Genomic DNA, 23294 nt, shown 5'->3' on the forward strand with positions numbered 1-23294 from the left:
ACTTATTAAAAAAAAAAAAAAAAAAAAAAAAAAAGGTCAACTTTTTAATAATAATAATAATAATAATAATAATAATAATAATAATGGGCATTTTACATTATTATTTTATTATTATTATTATAACAATCAAATTAGTGTATGTAAAAGGAACTCATGAAGTTTCTTTTTAACATTTTTTTTTACTTTTTATATTTTTTTATAATTGTTTTCTCATTTGTGATAATAATTAAAATATAATAATATTTACTTAATTGATTTTCTTCTTCAGTAAAAAAAATAAGGTGAAATATATTATGTTTAGAATCATCAGACTAGAAATTATAGATGTCATACTATAATTATTTTAAAAATACACTCTTTTCTTTGCTTAAACTAATCATTGTTTGTTGTAGTATCAACTACCCATTCTAATTTTCTATTTCAAAATATTACTTTAGTTAGAGTATACGGAGTACATTTTATCACAATTTGATCTGTTATGTCTGGACAAAATTTTTCTCTTCTTTGAGAATTCAAATGCAAAATTTTCATTATTAGGATGCAAAAGGAATAGTTCACAAATAACCATAATTGATGTCTCAATTATGTATATAAGGAATATCTATAAATTAATATATTTTTTAACTTCATTGCATAATTCTTTAATTACTTTTCGTCAAGATTAGTAAACTCATAATAGACTTATCACTTTCAAGAAAAAATAAGTTAACTTTATCGACTCATGGTCAAAATCATATTAAGAATATTTAATTTATTTTATTATGAAATTATTAGTACATGGAATTTTTCAATCATAACTATCTATAATACAAGTTAAAAATACTCATTCGATCATATTAAAAACTAACAATCAATTCTATTTTACATTAATAACTTATATATCTAAAAATTATATTAATTATCTACTTATTTTAATTTTTCACCTTAGACATTATAAATTTAGTTGCGCAATGCGCATATTATAACTAGAAATAAAAATAGGCGTGACGAATTCCTAGCCAAGTTAGTGGCATGCATAGGTAGCAGAAATCGAGGGAATGGAGCAAATATCATTAATCACATTGTTTATAGAGGTTCTAAGAGCTAGAGACTAATACAAGAGCCTCATAAGGAAGACTCTAACAAGTATGTGAAAAGGAAGGCCAAAGCCAATTAGTATGCCAAATTGAAATAGGTAAACCGAGCTAAAAATCAAGAAGAAGATATAAGTTACGTTAACAAACAAAACCTCGAATAGAGAAACCTTCAAAAGCAAACAAGAAAAGCTTGAATCGACTTCAAGACTGGAGTAGAGAGCCTGAGGGGCTAAGTCCCTTAACCCCAATAGCTCCCCAAGGTTAATCTTGCAAATACCATTAACACCTTTGACAACACCACCGAGTGAGGTATAGGACTACGCTAAAGAGTGCAATATGGTGAAGCTACCTCCTCCCATAGAACTTTGCAACACATTAGCACATCTAAGCAATTATGACCATAAATCAACCAAAAAGGGCAGCATTTGAGCATAGAATGACCCCATAAAGACCCTTAGATATGAGTGTCTTTGACACTTATCAATGACGCGTGTACTGCACGAGCCATCTGGGGGCGCATGGTGCACTTAACTGCCTTAACGCACGTAAAGTAAGATGTTTTTTAAAAAAAACTTTTACTACAAATGGATTATCATCTCTCTCTTCTCTCCTCTTACGTCTACATCATCCCCGTTCTCCTCCATGCCATAGGAAAAATAAAGAAAAATTCACTAATGGTGTCGCTCTAAGGAGCGAAGTTAAGACGTCCCGCATTTTAAAGAGGTGAGGTGGTTTAGAGTATTTGAAAATCACATGAGTTACTGTAAGGTCTAGAAGTAAAGTACGTAGGATGATGGGCTAAAAAGGAACCTAACATGGGTTCGAAATATTACTTGATGGCTACTTAGCATGGGCTAAAAGATAACCAACTACCTAACACCGAAAAAAAAAATCACATATACTATCTCGGAGATAGAAATGAGCATGCACGGGAATTAAAGGTTAAAGACTAAATTAACCATTGAACAACACTTGAAAATGCAATTGAGTCATTCAACTAAAAAAATTACATTTAGGTCCTTAAACAATCCAAAATTATACAATTCGATCAAAATTGACCTATTCATCTTGTTATCACTAATATGACGGTCATCATATTAAAAAATTATTTGTTAAAAAATTATTTTAATAATTTTAAATAAAATAAAATTTTAAAAACCCACTCCCACCCCTCTTCGTATCTGGCCTGAGACGAAGACGTTTTCTTCGTCTTCAGGCAGAGATGAAGAGGGGAGGGGGTGAGTTTTCTTTTTATTTTATTTTATTTAAAATAAAAAAAATAATAATTTAATAAGATGACAGCCACGTCAACGATAACCATATGAGTTGGTCCATTTTTGTCAAATTGCATAGTTTTGGATGGTTTAGGGACCCAATTACAATTTTTGAGTTGGATGGCCCAATTGCATTTTCAGGTGTAGTTTGTCGACTAATTTCAACCTTTTTCATAAATAAATTGAAGGTACATAATATATTAACCGCAAGTATATAATTTATTAACTATAGATACATAATATGTTAATTGTAATAATTGTAATATGTACATAATTTATTAACTGTATGTACATAATATTTTAATTATAATAATTACATAATTTATTAACTAAATGTATATAATACTTTAACAAAATCTATATAATTTGAACGTCATTTTAGACCACTGCACTAAGGTCCACAATATGTGGTGGACCTTGGTCCATGGTATAACAATTGTTTTTTTTGAAAACTGGTATAACAATTGTTATTTAAGTCATGTAATGTAATTTTCTCAAAAAAAAAAGTCATGTAATGTAATAGCCATATTTTTAGGCCAAGGTCCAATAACTCAGTCAACTGTTTTACGGATTTACCCCACATTTTGTTTTCTATATTTTTAAAATGAGTTTTACAACATCTACTCCCGCCCAATTTTTACTTTTCCAATTTTACTTTTTATATGGCAGACATTGATAAATTATTTTTTTCATGTGGATCTCAATAAAAGTGTTTGGATCACAAATTTAAGTTGTGGGAGTAGAATTAAAGTTGCAATAGTACAGTTATACCATGGACTCGAGTTCACCATACAAGGTAGACTCGTCACAATTTAGATATTGAATATTCATTATGTAAATTGTGAACATTCAATATTCAATATATAAATTGTGAACATTCAGTATGTAAATGGTGTATTTTGGGCTCAGCTCCACCTTGCAAGGTGGACTTGGGTCCACAGAATAATTTGCATCCCTTGGGAGTAGAAAATGAGAGGACACTTAATTTTATAGCTGTAGCCTAAGGTTTCCACCATCGGATACAGTGACTAACCCTTCTCGCTGGATTGTAGGCACTTCTATTGGATGGGACAGCTGGCCTAGAGCCCTAGAGATTTAAGACTGCTCCATAGGAGTCCACTTAATATTTTTCTTTTAAAATTATTTTTTTCTCTCTCTTTTCTCATTTTTCTTTCCTAGATTGATGAGTGTCCCCAATGAGTAGTACTACATCCACTTTTACTTTTTACTTCATGATAAAGTGTCATGCTTTGATTGATTTAAAATAAAATAGGTCATTGACTCAGTTTTTATTCATTCAATTTTCTTTACTCAATAAAATTTATACATGTGACAGAAGTTATACTCCATGTAAAAACATCTATCATTTTTCGTCCCAAATCCGAATCAAAATTTTTATTTAAGTATTGGAAGAAAATATCCAATAACAAGACATGTCTGATCTACAGAAACCATGACGGCATGCTAAACGCTATCTGGTAAACAACATATCAAGCTATCCACTATAAGACAAAATGAATTGATAGAGCACTATATATAGCCATATAGGGTCTATATATACATCACATTCGCTATATATATATATATATATATATATAGAGGAAGATAAAAAAAAATAAATAAATAAAAAAGAGAATAAAAAAATTAGAACATGAGTGGCCTCCATGAACTTATAACCGTGAGACTCTTCATGAGTCCGAACTAGCTATATAACTGGGAAAATATTACTTGGAATCCTTAATTTTAGTCTAAATTTTTACTTTCTCACTTAAATTTTTTATATAGATGTTTTTCTTGAGATCCACAAATTGAAGGGTAAAATTCATATGATTGAGATGGAATGTGACAGATTGAAAGTCATTTTGTATGTAATCAGCTATCAACTAACAACTAGTTTACCAAACATCTTTCTACAATCACTTAATTTTATCAACTAGTCAAACTTACTAATCCAATTAGTTAACAACTATTTACAAAACACCCACAATCTTTTTTTAATATATAAATATAAATAATAATAATAATAATAATAATAATAATAATAATAATAAGAGTTTTATCACTATATATAAGCTATTTAATCATGCATTCTTATTTCAATGTAACTACTCTTCACACTATATCGAAGCTAGCTCAGAGTTCTCTAAACTTCTCAAGAGTCGACAATATACTTAGCTATCAGTTCACCATATGCCAGTATTAATACCTTTACCAAAGTTAGCAACAATTGTAGCAAAGTATGTGCCTATGTTGTCAACAAGCAAGTATATATTTATGTCCAACACCGACAGTAAAATAAATTTATTTCATAATAATATAAGATAAACACATCCTAAATTTCAAGCGTAGAATCAACTTTCATAACTATATTTAACACATTTATGTGTGTAATTTTTTACCCACACTAAAATTAAATTTTGACTGCATCCCTACTTTAGCTCGCTTGATAAGAACATCAATGTAACTTAATATTGGTCAAACTTTTAAGTGCCACTAAGTTTCACATAGAACATGCACGATCTCAAGAATTGTTGAATATATGCATGATGTAGTGTCATTGTAACTAAAATATGTAATGTTAATTAACTATGGAATTTCTTAATAGTTTCATTGTTTAATGATAATATAATAATTTTCTATAGGTCCATATAAAAGTATTACGTTTTTACTTAAAAATATTTCACATTTTATGTGAGACAGTTTCATACAAGACTAACTTAATGTAAAACAAAAATTTATATTGTGAGACTTTCTCATCTAAGACATGTAATACATTTTAATAAAAATGTAATACTTTTATGAGTTCATAAAAATTTATATATTTCTTAAAAGTGTTAAATGCTTTAATTACTTAAACCAATCTTACGTACACTGCACAAACCTAACTAAATATAACACAAATTTGTATGAAATCCTCATCTTAATTATATAAGACGTGTTAGTGGAAATTTAATACTTCTTTTTATGAATTTTTTTTAAAAAAATATTATTATTATTTTGTTTTTTTTTTAAATATAATATATTTGATGGTTGGCGAAAAGGTTTGTCCTGTTTCCCAAATATGGGTGAACAGTAATTAAACTGAATGAACTTTAACGAGTTAATTCACTCCAACTAGAGAGCCTGCCACTACTGGGACTAATTTATTGCCCTCCCCTATTTGGGAAAAATTTAAGATTAGAGGTGACATATTGATGTAATGTTTGACGAGATAAAGACTTCTAATTACGGAGTATTTAATATTTCAATAAATTTTTTTTAAAATGCACTCTCTCTTTAATTTGCCAAATAATGATATACCGTATCCATAACAATTAAAAAATTGAGACCTGCCAATAACATTGTAATCTAGTAACACGAAGTAACTCTTCCTATCTTTTGAGACGAGAGCTCTTCTAATGTATCTTGCCCCGCACTCGTCTTGCCAAATCAAGAACCATACACATAAAATGGGACGGATGGAATATATAATTAAGGAATATAATTATACACACATATGTACACAGTTACACAGAAGCATGTGGTACTGTAACAAAAGATAGATTTGATCACAGACTCTCAGAGTATAGTATAGTATAGTGGTAGACAAGGCAGAAGGTGATCTATACAAAGTCACCCACACTTTTTCATTATTCATCACCAAATTAATTAAACATTATATATATATATTTAAAAAATGAGCAAAAAGACATGAAAGCTGATCTGCAAATCTACCAGCAGGTAGGGTTTGTAGCCAAAATGATATGATAATTTAGAATTACAGAATTCGAAAATGTCACATTAACTATTAGTGGAAAGAAAAAAACATACCGACCATAACCACATGATTGCATTTAATTCATTACTCTGATCTACTACTACAACTCCTACTACTAAATAGACAACTTCAAATATAATCGCACAGCTTATATATAGTGATGAAATTCTACCTTAGATCTGGTGGTGGTGTTTGCGGCGGCGCCGGCTGCTGAGGTGGCGGCGGCTTCTTTCGCTTTTTCTTCTCGTAGCTTATCCCCCGAGCCTTGGACTGGGAGTCCCGGATTTCGCGGAGGTAAAGGCGAACGGCTCGGGAGCCGAAGGGGTTGGCTTCCGGCTTCCCTCCATTTTCCTCGTAAGCAGCGCGGAGCCGGCCGATGAGGGCGTCGAGGCTGCCCCAGGCTTGGCGGAGCGGGCAGGGGCAGGGAGCCGGCGGGTTCGGGTGGCCGAAGAAGGGGCATAGGATGGTGTGAACCTTAGTTTTTCCGAACTGGTCGAGGTAGCGGAGGAATTCTAGGACGTGGGCTCCACTGCAGCGAGAGAGAGAGAGCGGCGGCCGGTGGTTGCGGAGGTACTGCCCGAACGTGTTCCAGTCACGCCGCTTCTGGTTCTCGTATCGGCTTAACGTTGAAGCCGCCGCCGCAGCGGGCGGAGCCGTAGCTTGAGCCGGGGAGCAGAGTGAAGAAGCGGATGACGTGGCGGAGGAGGGAATCATCATCATCATCGTTGAGTTTGTGCCGATGAAGGGAACAACGTTTGCTGAATCCATCAATAATGTCCTTTTTGCACCTGTTTCAGTTCTTGGGTTCTTAGTTTTAGCTAAGAAAGAAAAGAAACACGCTAGTGAAGAAGAGTGGAGTTCATGATTAAGGTTTGTTTGGGGAAGATGAAAAGATACACATACAAGGTATGGAGAGACTGAGAGAGAGGTAGAGAGAGAGGGTCAAGGCTTAGGTACTTCTACCTTTCATAGCTTAAAGAGAGTGTTTGATCAATCCTAGAAAACCTTGAAAGGGGTTTCATGATGTTTGCCTTGTTTGGTTGGATGGCTTTTAGGTAATTTTATTATTCCGTATTTCAGAGTGACAAAAAAACAAAACAAAACAAAACAAAACAAAAAACAATTCTCCTAGGTACATTTTTTTTTTAAATTTATATTTAGTTTTATATACAAAATGTCTAGCTATTAATACGAAGTGGCTCTCCCATACGGGATCATGGATTCGAAACTCAATGGAAACGGTATTGACTCTTAAGGCTTCAATAGATTGGGTTCGAGCCTCAACGAGACGATATTTACTCTTTGTGCTTCAATAAGTTGATAAAGTAAGTTTGAGTCTCAATGGGGGCAGGGCGGTATTGACTCTTAGGGCTTTAGTAGGTTGGGTTTGAGCTGCGGTATTGACTCTTAGGGCTTCAGTAGGTTGGGTTTCAGCTTCAATAGGGACTGTATTGACTCTTTGTGCTTCAGTAGGTTGAGAAAGTGGTTCGAGTCTCAATCGGGGTAGTATTATTGACTCTTTGCATTTCGGTAGGAGTTCGAGCATCAATGAGGACGATATTGACTTTTTGTACTTCAGTAGGTTGAGAAAACAGCTATAAACAGATACTACATTATAAAAGAGTGAGTATGTAGTACTAAAAAAAATTAAATAGATGGAGTTCATTCGGTAATACTAAAGTAATTTATATTTGGGAGAAGAAAAGTAATTTATATTAATTAAAATAATTAAATATAAACAATTTGAATAAATCTTTATAAATTGTACTCCGTATTTGATAAATAAAATAAGACGAAAGAAATATACTTTTTTTTTTGTCTAACTTATTTGTGTTATTTACTATACATGCAAAAAATAATACTCCGTACAAGATAATACTCTCTATTTTCTAATTTGTTTATTACATATACTATTTATTGGTTGAATTTTTCTTATTTTGTTCTTTAATAATTTTTATTTTATAATGTTTATATTCAACTTTTGTTATTTAATAGAATGTTAATATAGTTTTAAATATATAATTATATTTACAAACATTAAATTAAATATATAATTTAACAGGTTGAAATAGTTGATAATAAGTGAGCTACTAATGCAACTGCAAGGTCAAAGTATCGATCAATTATATTATTGTTTATTTGTACAATGTTAAAAAGTTATGAATTATTTCTTCTCAAAATAAGAACCACACTCATTGAAATTGGATTACTCACAATGGTAGAGATATCAAATATTATACGTAAAAATATATATATAGTAAAAATTTAAATTATAAATAATTTAAATTTAATATAATTATATGTTTCATGCAACCATATTGATGGAGTTGGAGTATTTTCCCCAATAAAGGGAAACATGCAAATATGTAATTCTGAGCTAGTTATATATATAAAAGATTGATATTGTATGTATTTTTTATTTTATTTTATTTTTCTTAAGTGACGTGCTCTAATTGATATATTTATAAATAAATTATATTTAGTAATAAAAATTTTAATATTTTTCTTTAACAAAATATAAGATTTGATTATTATATGAAGAGATATAATTTTTTTTTGGGACATGAAAAATTTATGGTCATTATTTTAAGATGTTTAATATATAAACCCCACTCTTGTATAATAGTCCACAAATAACATAATGGACGCAAATCTCACTATAAAGGTCTTGTGTGTGATGGAGGATTCGATCGAGGAAATATAAAATGAAAAATACTACTTGGACTTTCAAGTTCTACTCCTTACTTTTACTGATTCACACAAAAGTTTGATGTTGACAGTTTTCTTAGGACCCACATGATGAATATAACCTATTATATCTTGTCACGTCAGGGAGTAAATTTAAGAGAGTAAAAAATGGAAGTCCATACTATAAAATTAATTTTAGTATTATGATATAATAGTGTTTTTGTGAAAATTGAAAGAAGTCAGCAGAGTACGTATTCCGGATAGCGATAGATATGGATACGATAGGTAGATAGATGGAGACACCAAAAAAGTTTTGCCTATCTAAATTCAATTACGTAATCTAAAGGGAAAATAATTTTTTATATTAAAAAAAACAGCGCGAATAATTATGATTTTGTGTCCTCGCAAATCCACCTTTAGGCTGATTGGAAACGCATCCTTCCATTTCAAACATACTCCATAGTCCATATTACTTTACTTTTTTGAGTAGTGTTGATTTAGGTTGTCCCTAAAATAGTAAAATTAAGGTTACTAACAAAATGTGATATACTTTCGTTTGATTTAAATTGTCTCTAATAGTATCTTTCATAACTCGTTTTCTTTCCTCTCATGTAAATAACATTTTCATTTCTCCTAATTTTCACCCATCCAAATATAATGCAGCCTAACATTGGTATATGTGTGTGTATATATAGTATGTATTGAGAATTAGGATGGTGAAATTTTACTATATCTATAAAAATGGAAGAATTACAACTTGTGTAAACAATCATGGGTACTGAAATATCAATGAATGGGAGCAAAAGTTTAAACAATTTCGAAACATGGTAAAAATAATTGTGTCACAATGTTAATTGATACGATGCTAAGTTAATATACAATGTTAATTGTTTTTAGAAAAATTGTAAAGGCCAAACTAGATTAAAATCAAAACAAATTTCACATATATAGTAAACCAATAAATCAAAAGATACATGTATACAAGCAATAGAGTTTGTCAAAATGGAAGGCTAATTTTGACAGAAAACTTAACAGTAAAGAAGAGTTAACTCGGAAGAGATGTTTTGGCTGAAATTTAACCAAACGGAAGAACTGCTAGCACAAACATATAGCTTAGCTTATACAAAAAATCTTGCACAAAAAGAAATAAGAAGATTCATCTTAGTAGAAAAGTCAAACTTGTGACAACAATCAGAAGATATTCATGCTATAAAAAGGTTTACTCTAGGAGAAGATTTTTAATATGAAGATGTTCACTCTTAGAAGATGTTTTTAATCAAAAGTTCACTCTCGAAAGAGATTCTTAATTAGAAGAGATTTTCCCTTCAAGAGTTTATTTTGCAAAAAATGTTTTACTTCATAAAAAGGTTTAAGTATAACATCATGCATAACACTTCATTAAACGAAAGAGACTTTCAATAGAAGATAGAGATACTCATAAGAGTTAAATCAACAATAGATATGATCAAACATAAAATTAAACAAAAGAGATATTTTAATAGAAGACTTTACAAAGCAATAAAGATTCTAAGCAGAAGAGTTAAACAAACAAAAGAGATGTTTTTATAAAAAGACTATACGAAGTAGAGTATGCTATTAAACAAAAGAGTTAAAACATTACAAGAGTTTAAAAGTCGAGATCCAAAGAAAAAGTTTGATGTCTAGTGGAGTGAAACATTAGAAGAGACAAATAGGACATATTAATAATTGCTTCTATAGCATAGTGGTAGTGCGTTCGCTTCGTAAGTGAAAGGTCGTGAGTTCAATCCTCACTAGAAGCTATGTGATGAATAATTTAAATATAGCAGAGTTAACATAAGAATGCTATATGAAGTAGAGTAAAAGTTTGATGACAAGTGGAGTGAAGCATCAGAAGAGTTTACATTATTAATAATTGCTTCTATAGCATAGTGGTAGTGTGTTCGCTTAGTAAGCGAAAGGTCTCCTCACTATCGCTATGCGATAAGTAGTTGTGCCTTAAAATCCATTGCAAAGTTCTTTTTGCATGCAAGTCTCTTTTTTTGTAGGCAAATGTGTTTTACTTTTTGACTTTTTTTTTTGGTCTTGTTAACGCGATGTTTTAGACCGTTCTTGATATTTGAGACCAATATATCCTCACTATCGCTATGCGATAAGTAGTTGTGCCTTAAAATCCATTGCAAAGTTCTTTTTGCATGCAAGTCTCTTTTTTTGTAGGCAAATGTGTTTTACTTTTTGACTTTTTTTTTTGGTCTTGTTAACGCGATGTTTTAGACCGTTCTTGATATTTGAGACCAATATATCCTCACTATCGCTATGCGATAAGTAGTTGTGCCTTAAAATCCATTGCAAAGTTCTTTTTGCATGCAAGTCTCTTTTTTTGTAGGCAAATGTGTTTTACTTTTTGACTTTTTTTTTTGGTCTTGTTAACGCGATGTTTTAGACCGTTCTTGATATTTGAGACCAATATATAACTCCTTTTTCAGTAAATTTGAGGTTGTTATCACAATATATAACTCCTTTTTCAGTAAATTTGAGGTTGTTATCAGTAGACATTCTCTAACATTCGTGTGTTTCAACTCTGTTATCAGTAGACATTCTCTAACATTCGTGTGTTTCAACTCTTATGATAGTTTGTTAAGGTATTTCTCCATTCTAAATATGTTGTAGCGAACTTTGAGGTCTATTGTTCTTGACTGGACTTGCTTTGCTAAGTTTCTTATGGTAGACATTACTTACTCCACATATTAGAAGCTATGCGATAAGTAGTTGTGCCTTAAAATCCATTGCAAAGTTCTTTTTGCATGCAAGCCTCTCTTTTTTGTAGGCAAATGTGTTTTACTTTTTGAATTTTTTTTTTGTCTTGTTAACGCGATGTTTTAGACCGTTCTTGATATTTGAGATCAATATATAACTCCTTTTTCAGTAAATTTGAGGTTGTTATCACAATATATAACTCCTTTTTCAGTAAATTTGAGGTTGTTATCAGTAGACATTCTCTAACATTCGTGTGTTTCAACTCTGTTATCAGTAGACATTCTCTAACATTCGTGTGTTTCAACTCTTATGATAGTTTGTTAAGGTATTTCTCCATTCTAAATATGTTGTAGCGAACTTTGGGGTCTATTGTTCTTGACTGGACTTGCTTTGCTAAGTTTCTTATGGTAGACATTACTTACTCCACATATATGGCTCTTTAGGTAGACTACAACTCATGAGCAAGTCTTCTAATCATCCTTCCCTGTCAAAGCCTTAGCTCTGCTATTTTTTTTTTTTAGATTCACCAAGTCTTTACATATCTATTGTTACTTTGAATTTTACCGAGAGCTAGGTCTACTGAAGATCTAAGTCTTCAAAAGTTTTCATTAAGCTCTATTAATTTAACTTCGACTAGCTCTTCTAATGTAGTGTCTACTGGTTCTTGAGTTCTGCTAAGTGTCTAGACTTTACCGAAGACTAGGTATTCCAATATGAATAGATTTATCCGTTTTGAGAGCTATGTCGTTACATACTCTTCTAATAAGCTATAACGTTACATACATCTTAGTTGCTTTACAATTTTGTGCTCTAAAATGAGGTTTTTCATTTTTCACCTATGTCATTTTGTAATTCTATGGTTAACCTTACTTGCTCCTATTTTGGCCTTTACATTTTTTAAGAAACAAAAAATTACAAATACTTTTAGCTTGCTATACTAATTTATGTACACAAAATACTAAGTATATCATCAAAATTTATCTATACAATTGTTCCTAACAAATTGTTTCATTCAAAAAACAATAATATATTTATTTTTAAAAATATGTCACTAGCAATCATTGAACAAATTATATTTCATATTCATAAATGCACTAAGATTGTATCCATTATGAAATAAGATCAAAACACACTTTAGAAGCAAATATACCAACATCTAATTTAAATGTTTTCCTGTTTTCTCATAACATTTCAACCATTGATATAAAATATTCATAAATACCTTTTTTTTTTAACTTGATCAATTTTATGTTTTTCTAAATTGATTTGAATATAAGTACACACTTGAAATTTTGGGACTACCTTAGCTAAACAATTATTTTTAAATAAATTTCATTTTAAAGTATTTTTTCTATAACTTGACCTTAAAATATAATTCATACCAATTAAAAATAATTTGAATATTTATTACCATGCACACCCATTACACATTATAAACCTCATTAATTAATACACATAAATATAATTACTAAATTACTCAAATAAAAATTTTGATATCATTCATAATTTAACCTACATTATACATTTCACAACTGACATGAAAAAAATTACAAATAAGGTTCACAGCCATAAATAATCATGCATAAACACAATTAGAATTAAGAACACATCTCACAAATAATTACACTTTTAATACTAACAAAAGGAAAATATAATTGGAGTGTGTGTAGAATTAGGATCATATAAGAAGAATGTTTCCTATAAAAAATGTGAATTAATCTCATTCGTTCATATGAATTGATCAACAACTAGAAAATAATTGTAAAAAATGCATGAGCAATTTTATAAATATTACAAACTTTTTAAAGTTTAAAAAAATGAAGTGTCATTTTCATAATTATTACAAGCTTTGAAAAGATTGTAATATTTATAAAATTGCTCATACATTTTTTTTTCATTATTTTCCCGCAGTTGATTACCCCATATATAGATATATAAGATTATTCAACATTTTTTTTTTACAGAAAGCATTATTTTCACTTGCTAACACACACGGAGTATATATAGTATTAGGTGATGGTGAAATATAAATAATTACATCTTAATTCTTTATTATCTTATATGCATTTTTTTTTTACATCTTATGGAGGGGGCCGGGGCAACCCGGGGACTAAACTGGGAACTGGACGCCCCTAGCGGGGCGTCTAATGCTAGGGACTCCCTATCGATCGTTCTCCAACAAGGCTATTAGATTGCCTGAAGGTTTGTCAAAACATGGTTGGTTTCTGCTTGCAGTAGTGAGGCATTTGCTAGTATTTTAAGAATTAGTTATTATACATGTTATAACATCTTAATTTTAATATAATCTTTACATGCTTAAGAATTTTCATTTTAAAATCTACTATTACCTTTAACTCATAGACCAATTGCATATTTATGTAAAACATATGATTTGGAGCGAATTTGGAAGTTGCAGGAAAATATTTTCACTGCAACTAGAAAAAACACGCCCTTACTAAAGATTCTACCTGCACTGAAAACCTTTCTCAGTGCAACTAAAATTACTGCCTTCTAAAGTTTGCAATTAGGCTACAACAAAGGATTCACTTTGCAATATAAGTCAATAAATGTTTGTAAAACTGTATTTAATTTGGAATTTTAATGCATTTTGTTGACTTTTAAAAATAAAATAATAAAAAAAACCGTTTACAAATGTTTATGATGTAAATTTTTTATAAACTCACACAAATTTAATTTACAAAAATCTTAATAAAGTTTATAAAAAATATATATTTACAATTTAGGATCATTTAAAAAGTTGATATATAAAAGTCTTGACAAAATACTATTATTCCTGAAGGTTAGTCTTTGGTCCCACTAGGACATTATTGTCTGTCTGTCTGATTGGAAGATTCTCGTTAATTGGGTATGGTATGAGACTTCTTCACATATACATATATCCACGTTGAACTTTGATCAGTAAGCTCAGTTCATAAGTCATGTCTGATTGATAATTACTCTGCACACTGTTTACCTCTTGCATTGTGCGATATGATATATTGTCTTGTTTCCACTTGTGATGGATGATTGGGAATTGTATATATATCTATATGTATTTATTTTTTAAATATTCTTTTTAATTATTACTCCGTAGTCAAAATAGAAGTTTTTTTAAAAAAAATAAAAAATAAAAATAAATGCATACTAGGGTTTACAAAGATAGGGAAAAAAATAAAAATCTAATTAAGGCTTTTGAAAAGCTAAATGAAATTTAGAAAATAGCTAAAAGTTTGAAATGTAAGGATTAAAATTGATATGTAAAATATCGTTGAAAAGCGGATGAAAGTATCTTCTCTAAATTGTTATAAGTCTTATTTTATGTTTCATCAAGGAAAGAAGAAGGGTAAAGAAAAATCTTATTGTTAATGCTTTTTAAATTAAAGTTCAATTATTTGTCTCCCGCTTTCTAGGTTTTGTTCATTAAGATTGCAATATATTTTGTCTTTATTAAAAGAAAATGCATTTTTTTAATCTCAAAAGGGCGAATATGTCTAGAGGTTGATCATTGATTTTTTAGACTGAAAAAATTTGAGAAAGCATATATAGAATAAATATTACATTGTAAATAATCATAAACGTTTAAAAAAAATCTTGAGTTTGGCAAAACAGTGAATTGCATAGAAAGAGGGTTTTGAAGACAGTTGTTGGCTCGAGAAGTAGCGCAGCGTACTTGCAGGCTTGTTTTATGGTGTAATCATATTTAGTTTGGCTAACAACCATTTCCATTATTATTTTTAGAGTTTTTAATTTTTTATTTGATCTGAGGTCCAAGTACATCACCATTATATTCTAACGATGCATGTTATTAACCTAACGTAACAAGGATAATATTATGGTTCTATTTGTCACACTCACTTTAAAAGTTAATTAAAAATAGTAAAACTATCTATTATTCCGTATAGGTTAAAACTTTTGAAATAGGCAATTGAAATTAGAAGTGTTTTAATAAAATTATTATTTATGAACAGATACTACATTGTAACATAGTAGTAGTACTAAAACAATAGTGTTAAGTTAATAAAATTTTTAAAATATATTATGTATGTAATATACTTGTGTTGAAAGTTGAAACTGATGTGCAAATTTATCATCCAAGTAGAAAATTAAAATAAAATTACAAGAAACAAATAAATAGATCAGAGTTGATATATCATAACTTTATAGTTGGATATATATGTTGACCGCAATTTATATTGTGGACCAGGGTGCATAATGCATTGTGCACCCCGTACCAAAATGTTAGGAGGATGACTTCTGTGTATTTTGTGTCAATATTCTGTGTATTCTATTTTGTGTCAATATTCTGTGTATTCTATTTTGTGCCAATATTCTGTATATTCTATGAAGACATTCTGTGTATTCTAGACAACCGTTCTGTGTATTCATGTTAGTAACACAGGATTTGATTTGTAGCAAAGAACAAAGAAAGAAGGAGTGATTTTCTCGAAATCAAAGGAAAAAAGAGAGTTTCTTTGGGAACAGAAGATCTAATTGCAGAAAGCAACAAAAGTTGCGGATAACTCTTTATTTTACCTATCCTATATTCTAATCCTGATTACGAATCAATAAACCTGAAGAGTGAATTCTTCCTTTCGAATGTTAGGATGATGAGTTATGCATATTTTGTGTATTCCATGAAGACATTATGTGTATTCTAAATAATCGTTATGTGTATTCATGTTAGTAACACAAGTTGTGATGTGTTTGCGCATTCGAATGTTAGGATGGAGGATGAGTTCTGTGTATTTTGTGTCAATATTCTGTGTATTCTATGAAGACATTCTGTGTATTCTAGGCAATCGTTCTGTGTATTCATGTTAGTAACACATGTTGTGATGTGTTTGTGCATTCGAATGTTAGGAGGATGAGTTCTGTATATTTTGTGTCAATATTTTGTGTATTCTATGAAGACATTCTGTGTATTCTAGACAACCGTACCGTTCTGTGCATTCATGTTAGTAACGCAGGTTGTGATGTGTTTGTGCATTCGAATGTTAAGATACACAGAATATAAGTCCAAGTATTATCTCTTATGTTTCATGTTTTTCAAATTTCACAATGTTGTTTAAATATTCACATTTTGTCGTGTGTGTTTTTGTGATCTGATGAACTTGTGTGTTTTTTTTTTTTTTTGTGCTTCTTCGTTACTGTTTTTGTTGTTGTTCAAATTACAGTTATATTGTGGACCTTGGTCCAGGGTGGGATGGAAGAGATCACTAACTGTCGAATAGCTCTTAAAATGTGCAAGTTTTCACCTTTAACTATCTTTTCAATTCAATGATCACTAGGAAGTGACTCTCAAATTTCACCAACCGATAATCCCTACCCCAACACTAGAAAAACTTATGGTATATAACCCAAAGCTTCACCAAAAACTTATAGTAGCATTGACCCATTCTAGAAGCTATTGTACTAGGGAGAGTAAAATAAAAACTGGCCACTGTATATGAGATTGAGAGTGGAGCTAGAGCACTTTAATTACATCATCAACATATTATTAAAAAAAATTAAAGAAATTGTATGTAATTATAAATGCAATAATAATGTAATTAAAGAAATTGTATGTAATTATAAATGCAATAATAATGTTGGAGTTTAAATTGTATGTAATTATAAATGCAATAATAATGTTGGAGTTTATTACCGAAATGGTCCTTTGACTATTGCGAAATTACTAATTTGGTCCTCGACAATTAATTAAAGAAATTGTATGTAATTATAAATGCAATAATAATGTAATTAAAGAAATTGTATGTAATTATAAATGCAATAATAATGTTGGAGTTTAAATTGTATGTAATTATAAATGCAATAATAATGTTGGAGTTTATTACCGAAATGGTCCTTTGACTATTGCGAAATTACTAATTTGGTCCTCGACAATTTTTCGTGCCCAATTAAGTCATTCGATTTTGAAAAATTTAAGCAATTTGGTCCTCCGTTTATTTTGCCGTTAAATTGGGACCAAATTGGTAATTTTTCTATAGTCAAGGGACCATTTGAGCATTTCAGTGAAAAATTAATTACCAATTTGGTCCCCTGACTACAGAAAAATTACCAATTTGGTCCCAATTTAACAGATGTTTAACGGTAAAATAAACGGAGGATCAAATTGGTTAAAATTTTTTAAGTCGATGGACTTAATTGAGCACGAAAAATTATCGAAAACCAAATTGATAATTTCGCAATAGTCGAGGGACCATTTTGGTAATAAACTCATAATGTTGGGTACTTAATGAGTTAATGGTGCCTACCAATTATTCGATTAGTAATTAAAAGTAGAAGCAGATGGAATAATTAAGATTAGACTTTAATTAAAGTGCAGATGATGAAGTGAAAGAACGTATTTAGTGTCTAAAGTGAGAAGCTTATCTCGAACGAAAAATGAAGGAAACGGAATAGGTACTTAGGTAGCTAGGTAGCAGACAAGGAGCAATTTCCACCTTGAATTTCCACTTATGTCTTCACTTTAGTGAAGCAAATTGAATATTGAAAAGGAAAATGTTGTTTTTAATCATTATTTTACATAGATATGTTAATTGTCAAAAAAAAAATGTTAAGCGTAAAATACTTTTTGGGCATTTTGTATTTTTATTTTGTGATAATTATAACTAAATTTTTAAATTTGTTAATTTAATATCAAACTTTTGTGTATAATAATGATAATTATATCTAATTATACTATCTGACTCTTTAAAAGTCTAACTTAATTAATTCAACTATATTGCAGAGTTGACTATTAGTTAGTTATAATGTCTAAACTTGATTTTATATGTGTAATGTGTGTGCAATGGCGGAAGGAAGCGGTGGTGTGTGGGAGGAAATTATACTACAAATAAAAAGAAACGAATGTCGATTTTTAGAACATAAACAGAAAATTAAAAGCTATGTCGTATTGCACACACTACCTTAAAAGAGTGATTTTACCTATGATAGGAATGGAAATTTCTCCCCAATCTTGATAAGGACGAGGATACCGGCCCTTCCCCACTCTGTCATATGATTATTGAGATGTTATTAATTGCAGTCAACAAATTCGAAAATTATCAATTTAGTATTGTAACTATTCAATAATTTTTTTCAATTTTTTCTTCAAAAAAAAATAATAATAATTTTTTTCAATTTCAACCCCTCTGGTCAAATTACCGGGGAGGAGTAGCCAAATTTTTTTAAACACAACTATATACATACTAGTTTTTCACGCGCATTACGCGAATGAGATAATGTCCAATGTTTATTTTTAAATAAGTACTTTAAAGTATATCACAATATTAAATAAGAGATGTTCATGTATATGTAATTGAATGTTGATCGAATTTGTTTATTTAAATCGGTAATTCAAAATTTATGAATGCAAGATAATATATGAGGGATTAATTATAATTGTCACTAAAATAAATGTTTGCAATTTTGTAAAAACGTTAATCTAAATACTTAGTCTAAAAATGATAGTATAAATAAATATTACTTTTTCGTTTGAACTTCTTTGAGCCTTTTTAATTCTCTTTCGAGTAGCATTGTCAGTGTCTTTATCTTCAATACTTTTATTTTTAATTTATTTATTGATATTTGGTAATGTGTCATGTGCAATTGAGTTATTGTAGTAGTATAGAGGACAACGTCATGCAATGAGATTATGATATAGGAAGTTGTGGATTTCTCTCGTTGTGTTTGTATATATGACTGAGTTCTTAGTTGTACTATGAAATCTTGATCTTGCAAGCGCCCGTTGATATTTCGCAGTGGTAGTTTTTTTTCCCTATATATTTCAATTGCTGTGAGATGTGTGTCATACATTCTCATATGAAAGTATTGAGCAAACTATTCATATTTATTATATTTGTAAAATGTTCATGAGGAGTACATTTTGTTCTAGTTTCATAACTTGTTTACTTGATAGTAACAATAATAACTTAGCAGGTAGTTTGAGTACTGATGCTAGCTGCAATATGCCTAGTTTCATCAACAGTTTCTATATCCATTTTGCACATATTTATTTTGAAGTTCATATTTTTGGAATTAGTATGAATGAATGTAGTACTTTTGTGTGTGTTTTTTTTTTGTTGATTTCATTTCGGAGTACCACTGCTGCCTTTTCAGCACAATGCATGCATTTAAATAGTAATAGAGTCAATAGTATTCAAAAGTAAAATGAAGATTCAAATTCAATGCTTTAAAAATGAACTTTCGGTATACAAAAATTGAACTTTATGTCAATAGTTTAACTTACAATGTGAACCATGATCCATGGAATAACGATCACCTGGAATAAATAAGCTGGGAATGAAATAATATTGTTGAGATAATTGGGAGATCAAACAGCATACAAACGCAAAACCTGCTGGATTGGAGTGCGACAGACAGGGCAACCCCAGTTCTGGGCTTTGATCTCATTCAAACATGCCATGCATCCAGCCATATGCCCACACGGCACACAAGCTCCCTCTATTCCTCCCTCAAAGCACACCACACAGCATGCTGATGATGATGAAGAAGAACTACTAGTACTCCCCCTTCCATCTTCTCTGCTCGAAACCTTTTCTGTTTTCGGCGAAAATGAATCAATTACCAAAGAAGAACCCACCCACCTTTCCCCCTTCATGTTACTGGAGCATGTTTGTTGCCTGCTAGTCTGGGGAACATTCACCGTAACCGCTGATAATCTTCCCTGCGTTGCCTGAGAATGTATAGCCAATAAAATTAGTAATTAACTCGAAAGGTGCACAAATCATTCAATCAAGTTAAATTAGCCATACCTGCTGATCATCTGTGAGGCCTGGAACAGGTTCATTCGAAGCATATGCTTTGTTCAGTCGAGAAATTTTTGGTTCCACTTCCAGTCTCAAAGTCTCCAACTCATTTAATGCTAGCAACAATTTCTGCACCAAAACCATATTCAAATAAGTCCCCTGTCAACCTTATATATATAAGTTCAAGTTCCGTGCGGCAGTGCAATCACTCACCATTTAGGTACGCATAAATGCACCACAAAGTGTTCGGAAATACACCATTAGGTGTGGTAAATTTGTGCATTTCATTGTGGTACATTTCCGAACACTGTGTAATGCATTTTTGCATATCTAATGGTGGATTTTTACACAACCTCAAGTTATTATATGACTAAACTTTTTTCCCCTAAGTCGAGTTGAACTAACCTTCTTGTAGTAATCTTTTTCTGGTTTATTTGAGCGTGTGAAATCTTTATGGCAGGGTATAGTTTCTGATAGAAGACTGCAATTGAATTCAAGAAAACCGAGAATATCCCATTAGTGCAAATGCTTATGCTTAATATATATACAGAAGCATTTTGGTAGTGGAAAGCAAAGCATTATATTATTATAATTTTTTGGCCGGTTACCACCCGCCCATGGAAACTTGCCGTCACTACTCAAGGGTGTCTATACTATTAGATAAATCCTGTCTTATGATTCTAGTAATCACAGTAAGTAAATCAGCCTAGGTTGTCCATAACTTATATGCTCAAACCAAGAAAATCAATAGAAGTCGAACTCCTAAACTTGTGACTATCCATCAACAATCTTACTAACTTGGTTGAGGTTGCCGCAAAAAAGAGGGTTGGAATGTAACACAAAGACTTCCCAGATGATCCCTCATCCTAATACTACTCTCGCCTAAGCATGTTTAGTTTCGCAATTCTGATAGAATTCGGTGCATTAGTAGTGGTATGATTGTATATTATTATGTTACATACCTTGAAAATTTAAGAAGCACAATATAAAGATCTACCACATTCTTCATGTCCCGATGTATATTTGCCTGACAAGACACCCCATGGTTTAATTAACAATGTGAGCATAATATATCTGCAATCCCTAAATCGACTTTCAATCAGACAACCAAATTAACAGTACTGGTCTCTAAAAACAATTTCTGGTTTCGATTAATTATACAGTAGAGTTGCATGAGCAGTACAGAATATCATGATTTCATGCGTATATATTATATTAAAACAAGATATAATTTCAATGTGTAGGAGCTAGGAGGGAGCAGAGGATGGTACCTCTTGGAGAAGGTTATCGGCGATCCGATAATAATAGCGGAGAGACACTCGATTGTCAACCTCGAGTTTTCGAGTTGCTTCCGGTATGTTGATCGGCTTCCCCGCCGTGCTCATCGTGTCTGACCCTCCGCCGCCGCCGCCGCAAAAGTCAACCTCAGGTAGCTGTAGTTATATTGCGGGGTTTCTCGTTCTGCTTAAATTAGTTACGAAATTTCTCGATCAGATCATGAAGTCTTTCTGTTAGAACGCGTAATCATTGATTTAAAATATTTTTTAAATAGAAAATTTTGACACGCAATTAGTGGGTCTACCAATTCGGATTGACTTATATATACTTGAGAAATAATAATTTGAATCCTGCTGCAAGAAGTTTCTAGTGTTTTTTTTTTCTTTTTTTTTTTTTTTAAAAGAAGTTTCTAATGTTTTTTTTTTTTGAAGAAAGTTTCTAATGTTTTTAAAGAGTCTATTTTACATAATCCCCGATTGACAGGTCCTATTCTTTCATAACGGGGTTTGAAATAAGGAGATCCTTTATCTCCATATCTTTTCATTTTGGTGGCATAAGGCTTTAGTGCAATGATCAAGGACTACGAGAGAAGAGGCAGAATCCGTGGTTTTACTGTGGCCAGAAACGCTCCATCTATCAGTCGCCTTTTCTTTGCCTGATGACATTTTTATTTTCTTCAAAGCCAAGGAGGGGAACCACGCAACCTGAATCTTCTCTTAAGGATTACGAGAAGGCATCAGTCCAATGCATTAATCTAACCAAATCAACTTTGGTTTTTAGCCGGAATACCCCAGGCCCCGTGAGAGATAGTTTGAGTAATATTCCGGGCATTCAACACAGCGGCTACAATGGAAACTATTTGGGTCTTTCTATGATGATCAACCAGAATAGGACTGAAATTTTAAACTTCATCAAACATCGCATTGTTAACTGTATTTATGGGTGGAATCACATATTCATCTCTAGAGCAGGAAGAGAGATTTTCTTGAAGTCTGTACTCCCAACCTACACCATGGGAGTGTTCCTACTACCTAAGGGGCTTATCAAAGATATCGAGACCACCATGAATTCTTATTGGTGGAAAGGAGGCGACCAGTGACAAGAAAGGCATAAATTGAAAAAATTGGAATTTGTTGTGCTTGCCAAAGAGGTGGGGAGGACTCGGACTCCGGGATCTTCATAGTTTCAATATGGCCTTACTCAGCAAACAAGCATGACGATTAGCCACCGATCTTAATTCCATGGTCTCAAAAGTCTTCAAAGCAAGATACTTTCCTAACTCTTCCTTTCTAGATGCTAAGATAGGTGCAGATTTGTCCTTTATTTGGCGTAGCATGATGGCAACTCAAGACATTATCCTCAAACACTCAATATGGAGGGTAGGGGATGGCTTGCAAACTTCCATTTGGGGTGACAACTGGTTGCTAGATATCAACAATCCAAAGGTGATGTCCTTTCCATTCCCTTTCATGGAGAACTCTAAGGTGGAAGATCTTATTAACCCCACCACTCTTTGCTGGGATGAATCCACCATCTGAGAAATCTTCACAATTAGAGATGTTGTCCTTATTATGAAGATTCCACTTCCAATCCAGAAGGTGCATGACAAAATCATATGGGGCATAAAGGAAAATGGTATGTTCTCAATCAAAAGTTACAAGGCCATTTGTGGTGTTATGAGTGAGGAGTCTACTAAGAAGTGGAGGCTTTTGTGGCAGGCTTGTAACTCTTGCAT

General features: G+C 31.4%; 2 protein-coding genes and 1 non-coding gene across 3 annotated transcripts; 1 reads left to right on the forward strand and 2 right to left on the reverse strand.

Moving 5' to 3' along the window:
* Positions 1 to 6048: 6048 nt before the first annotated feature.
* On the reverse strand, positions 6049 to 7085 carry LOC116001695 (protein LIGHT-DEPENDENT SHORT HYPOCOTYLS 4-like). The gene has a single exon (XM_031241599.1). It carries the CDS (start codon positions 6873 to 6875, stop codon positions 6276 to 6278), a length of 600 nt encoding a protein of 199 aa, XP_031097459.1. The 5' UTR covers positions 6876 to 7085; the 3' UTR covers positions 6049 to 6275.
* A 3419-nt stretch (positions 7086 to 10504) lies between these two features.
* TRNAT-CGU lies at positions 10505 to 10576 on the forward strand. Its single transcript has one exon. It is a non-coding gene; the product is annotated as a tRNA-Thr (tRNA).
* A 9094-nt stretch (positions 10577 to 19670) lies between these two features.
* On the reverse strand, positions 19671 to 21781 carry LOC116001760 (AMSH-like ubiquitin thioesterase 3). Its single transcript, XM_031241697.1, has 5 exons — positions 21553 to 21781; positions 21244 to 21308; positions 20687 to 20762; positions 20288 to 20410; positions 19671 to 20208 (listed from the first exon to the last, which is right to left on the reverse strand). The coding sequence occupies exons 1-5, from the start codon at positions 21664 to 21666 to the stop codon at positions 19846 to 19848; spliced, it is 741 nt and encodes a 246-aa protein (XP_031097557.1). The 5' UTR covers positions 21667 to 21781; the 3' UTR covers positions 19671 to 19845.
* Positions 21782 to 23294: the final 1513 nt, after the last annotated feature.

The sequence above is a fragment of the Ipomoea triloba genome, chromosome 13, assembly GCF_003576645.1.
Source record: "Ipomoea triloba cultivar NCNSP0323 chromosome 13, ASM357664v1".
Classification (NCBI taxonomy): domain Eukaryota; kingdom Viridiplantae; phylum Streptophyta; class Magnoliopsida; order Solanales; family Convolvulaceae; genus Ipomoea; species Ipomoea triloba.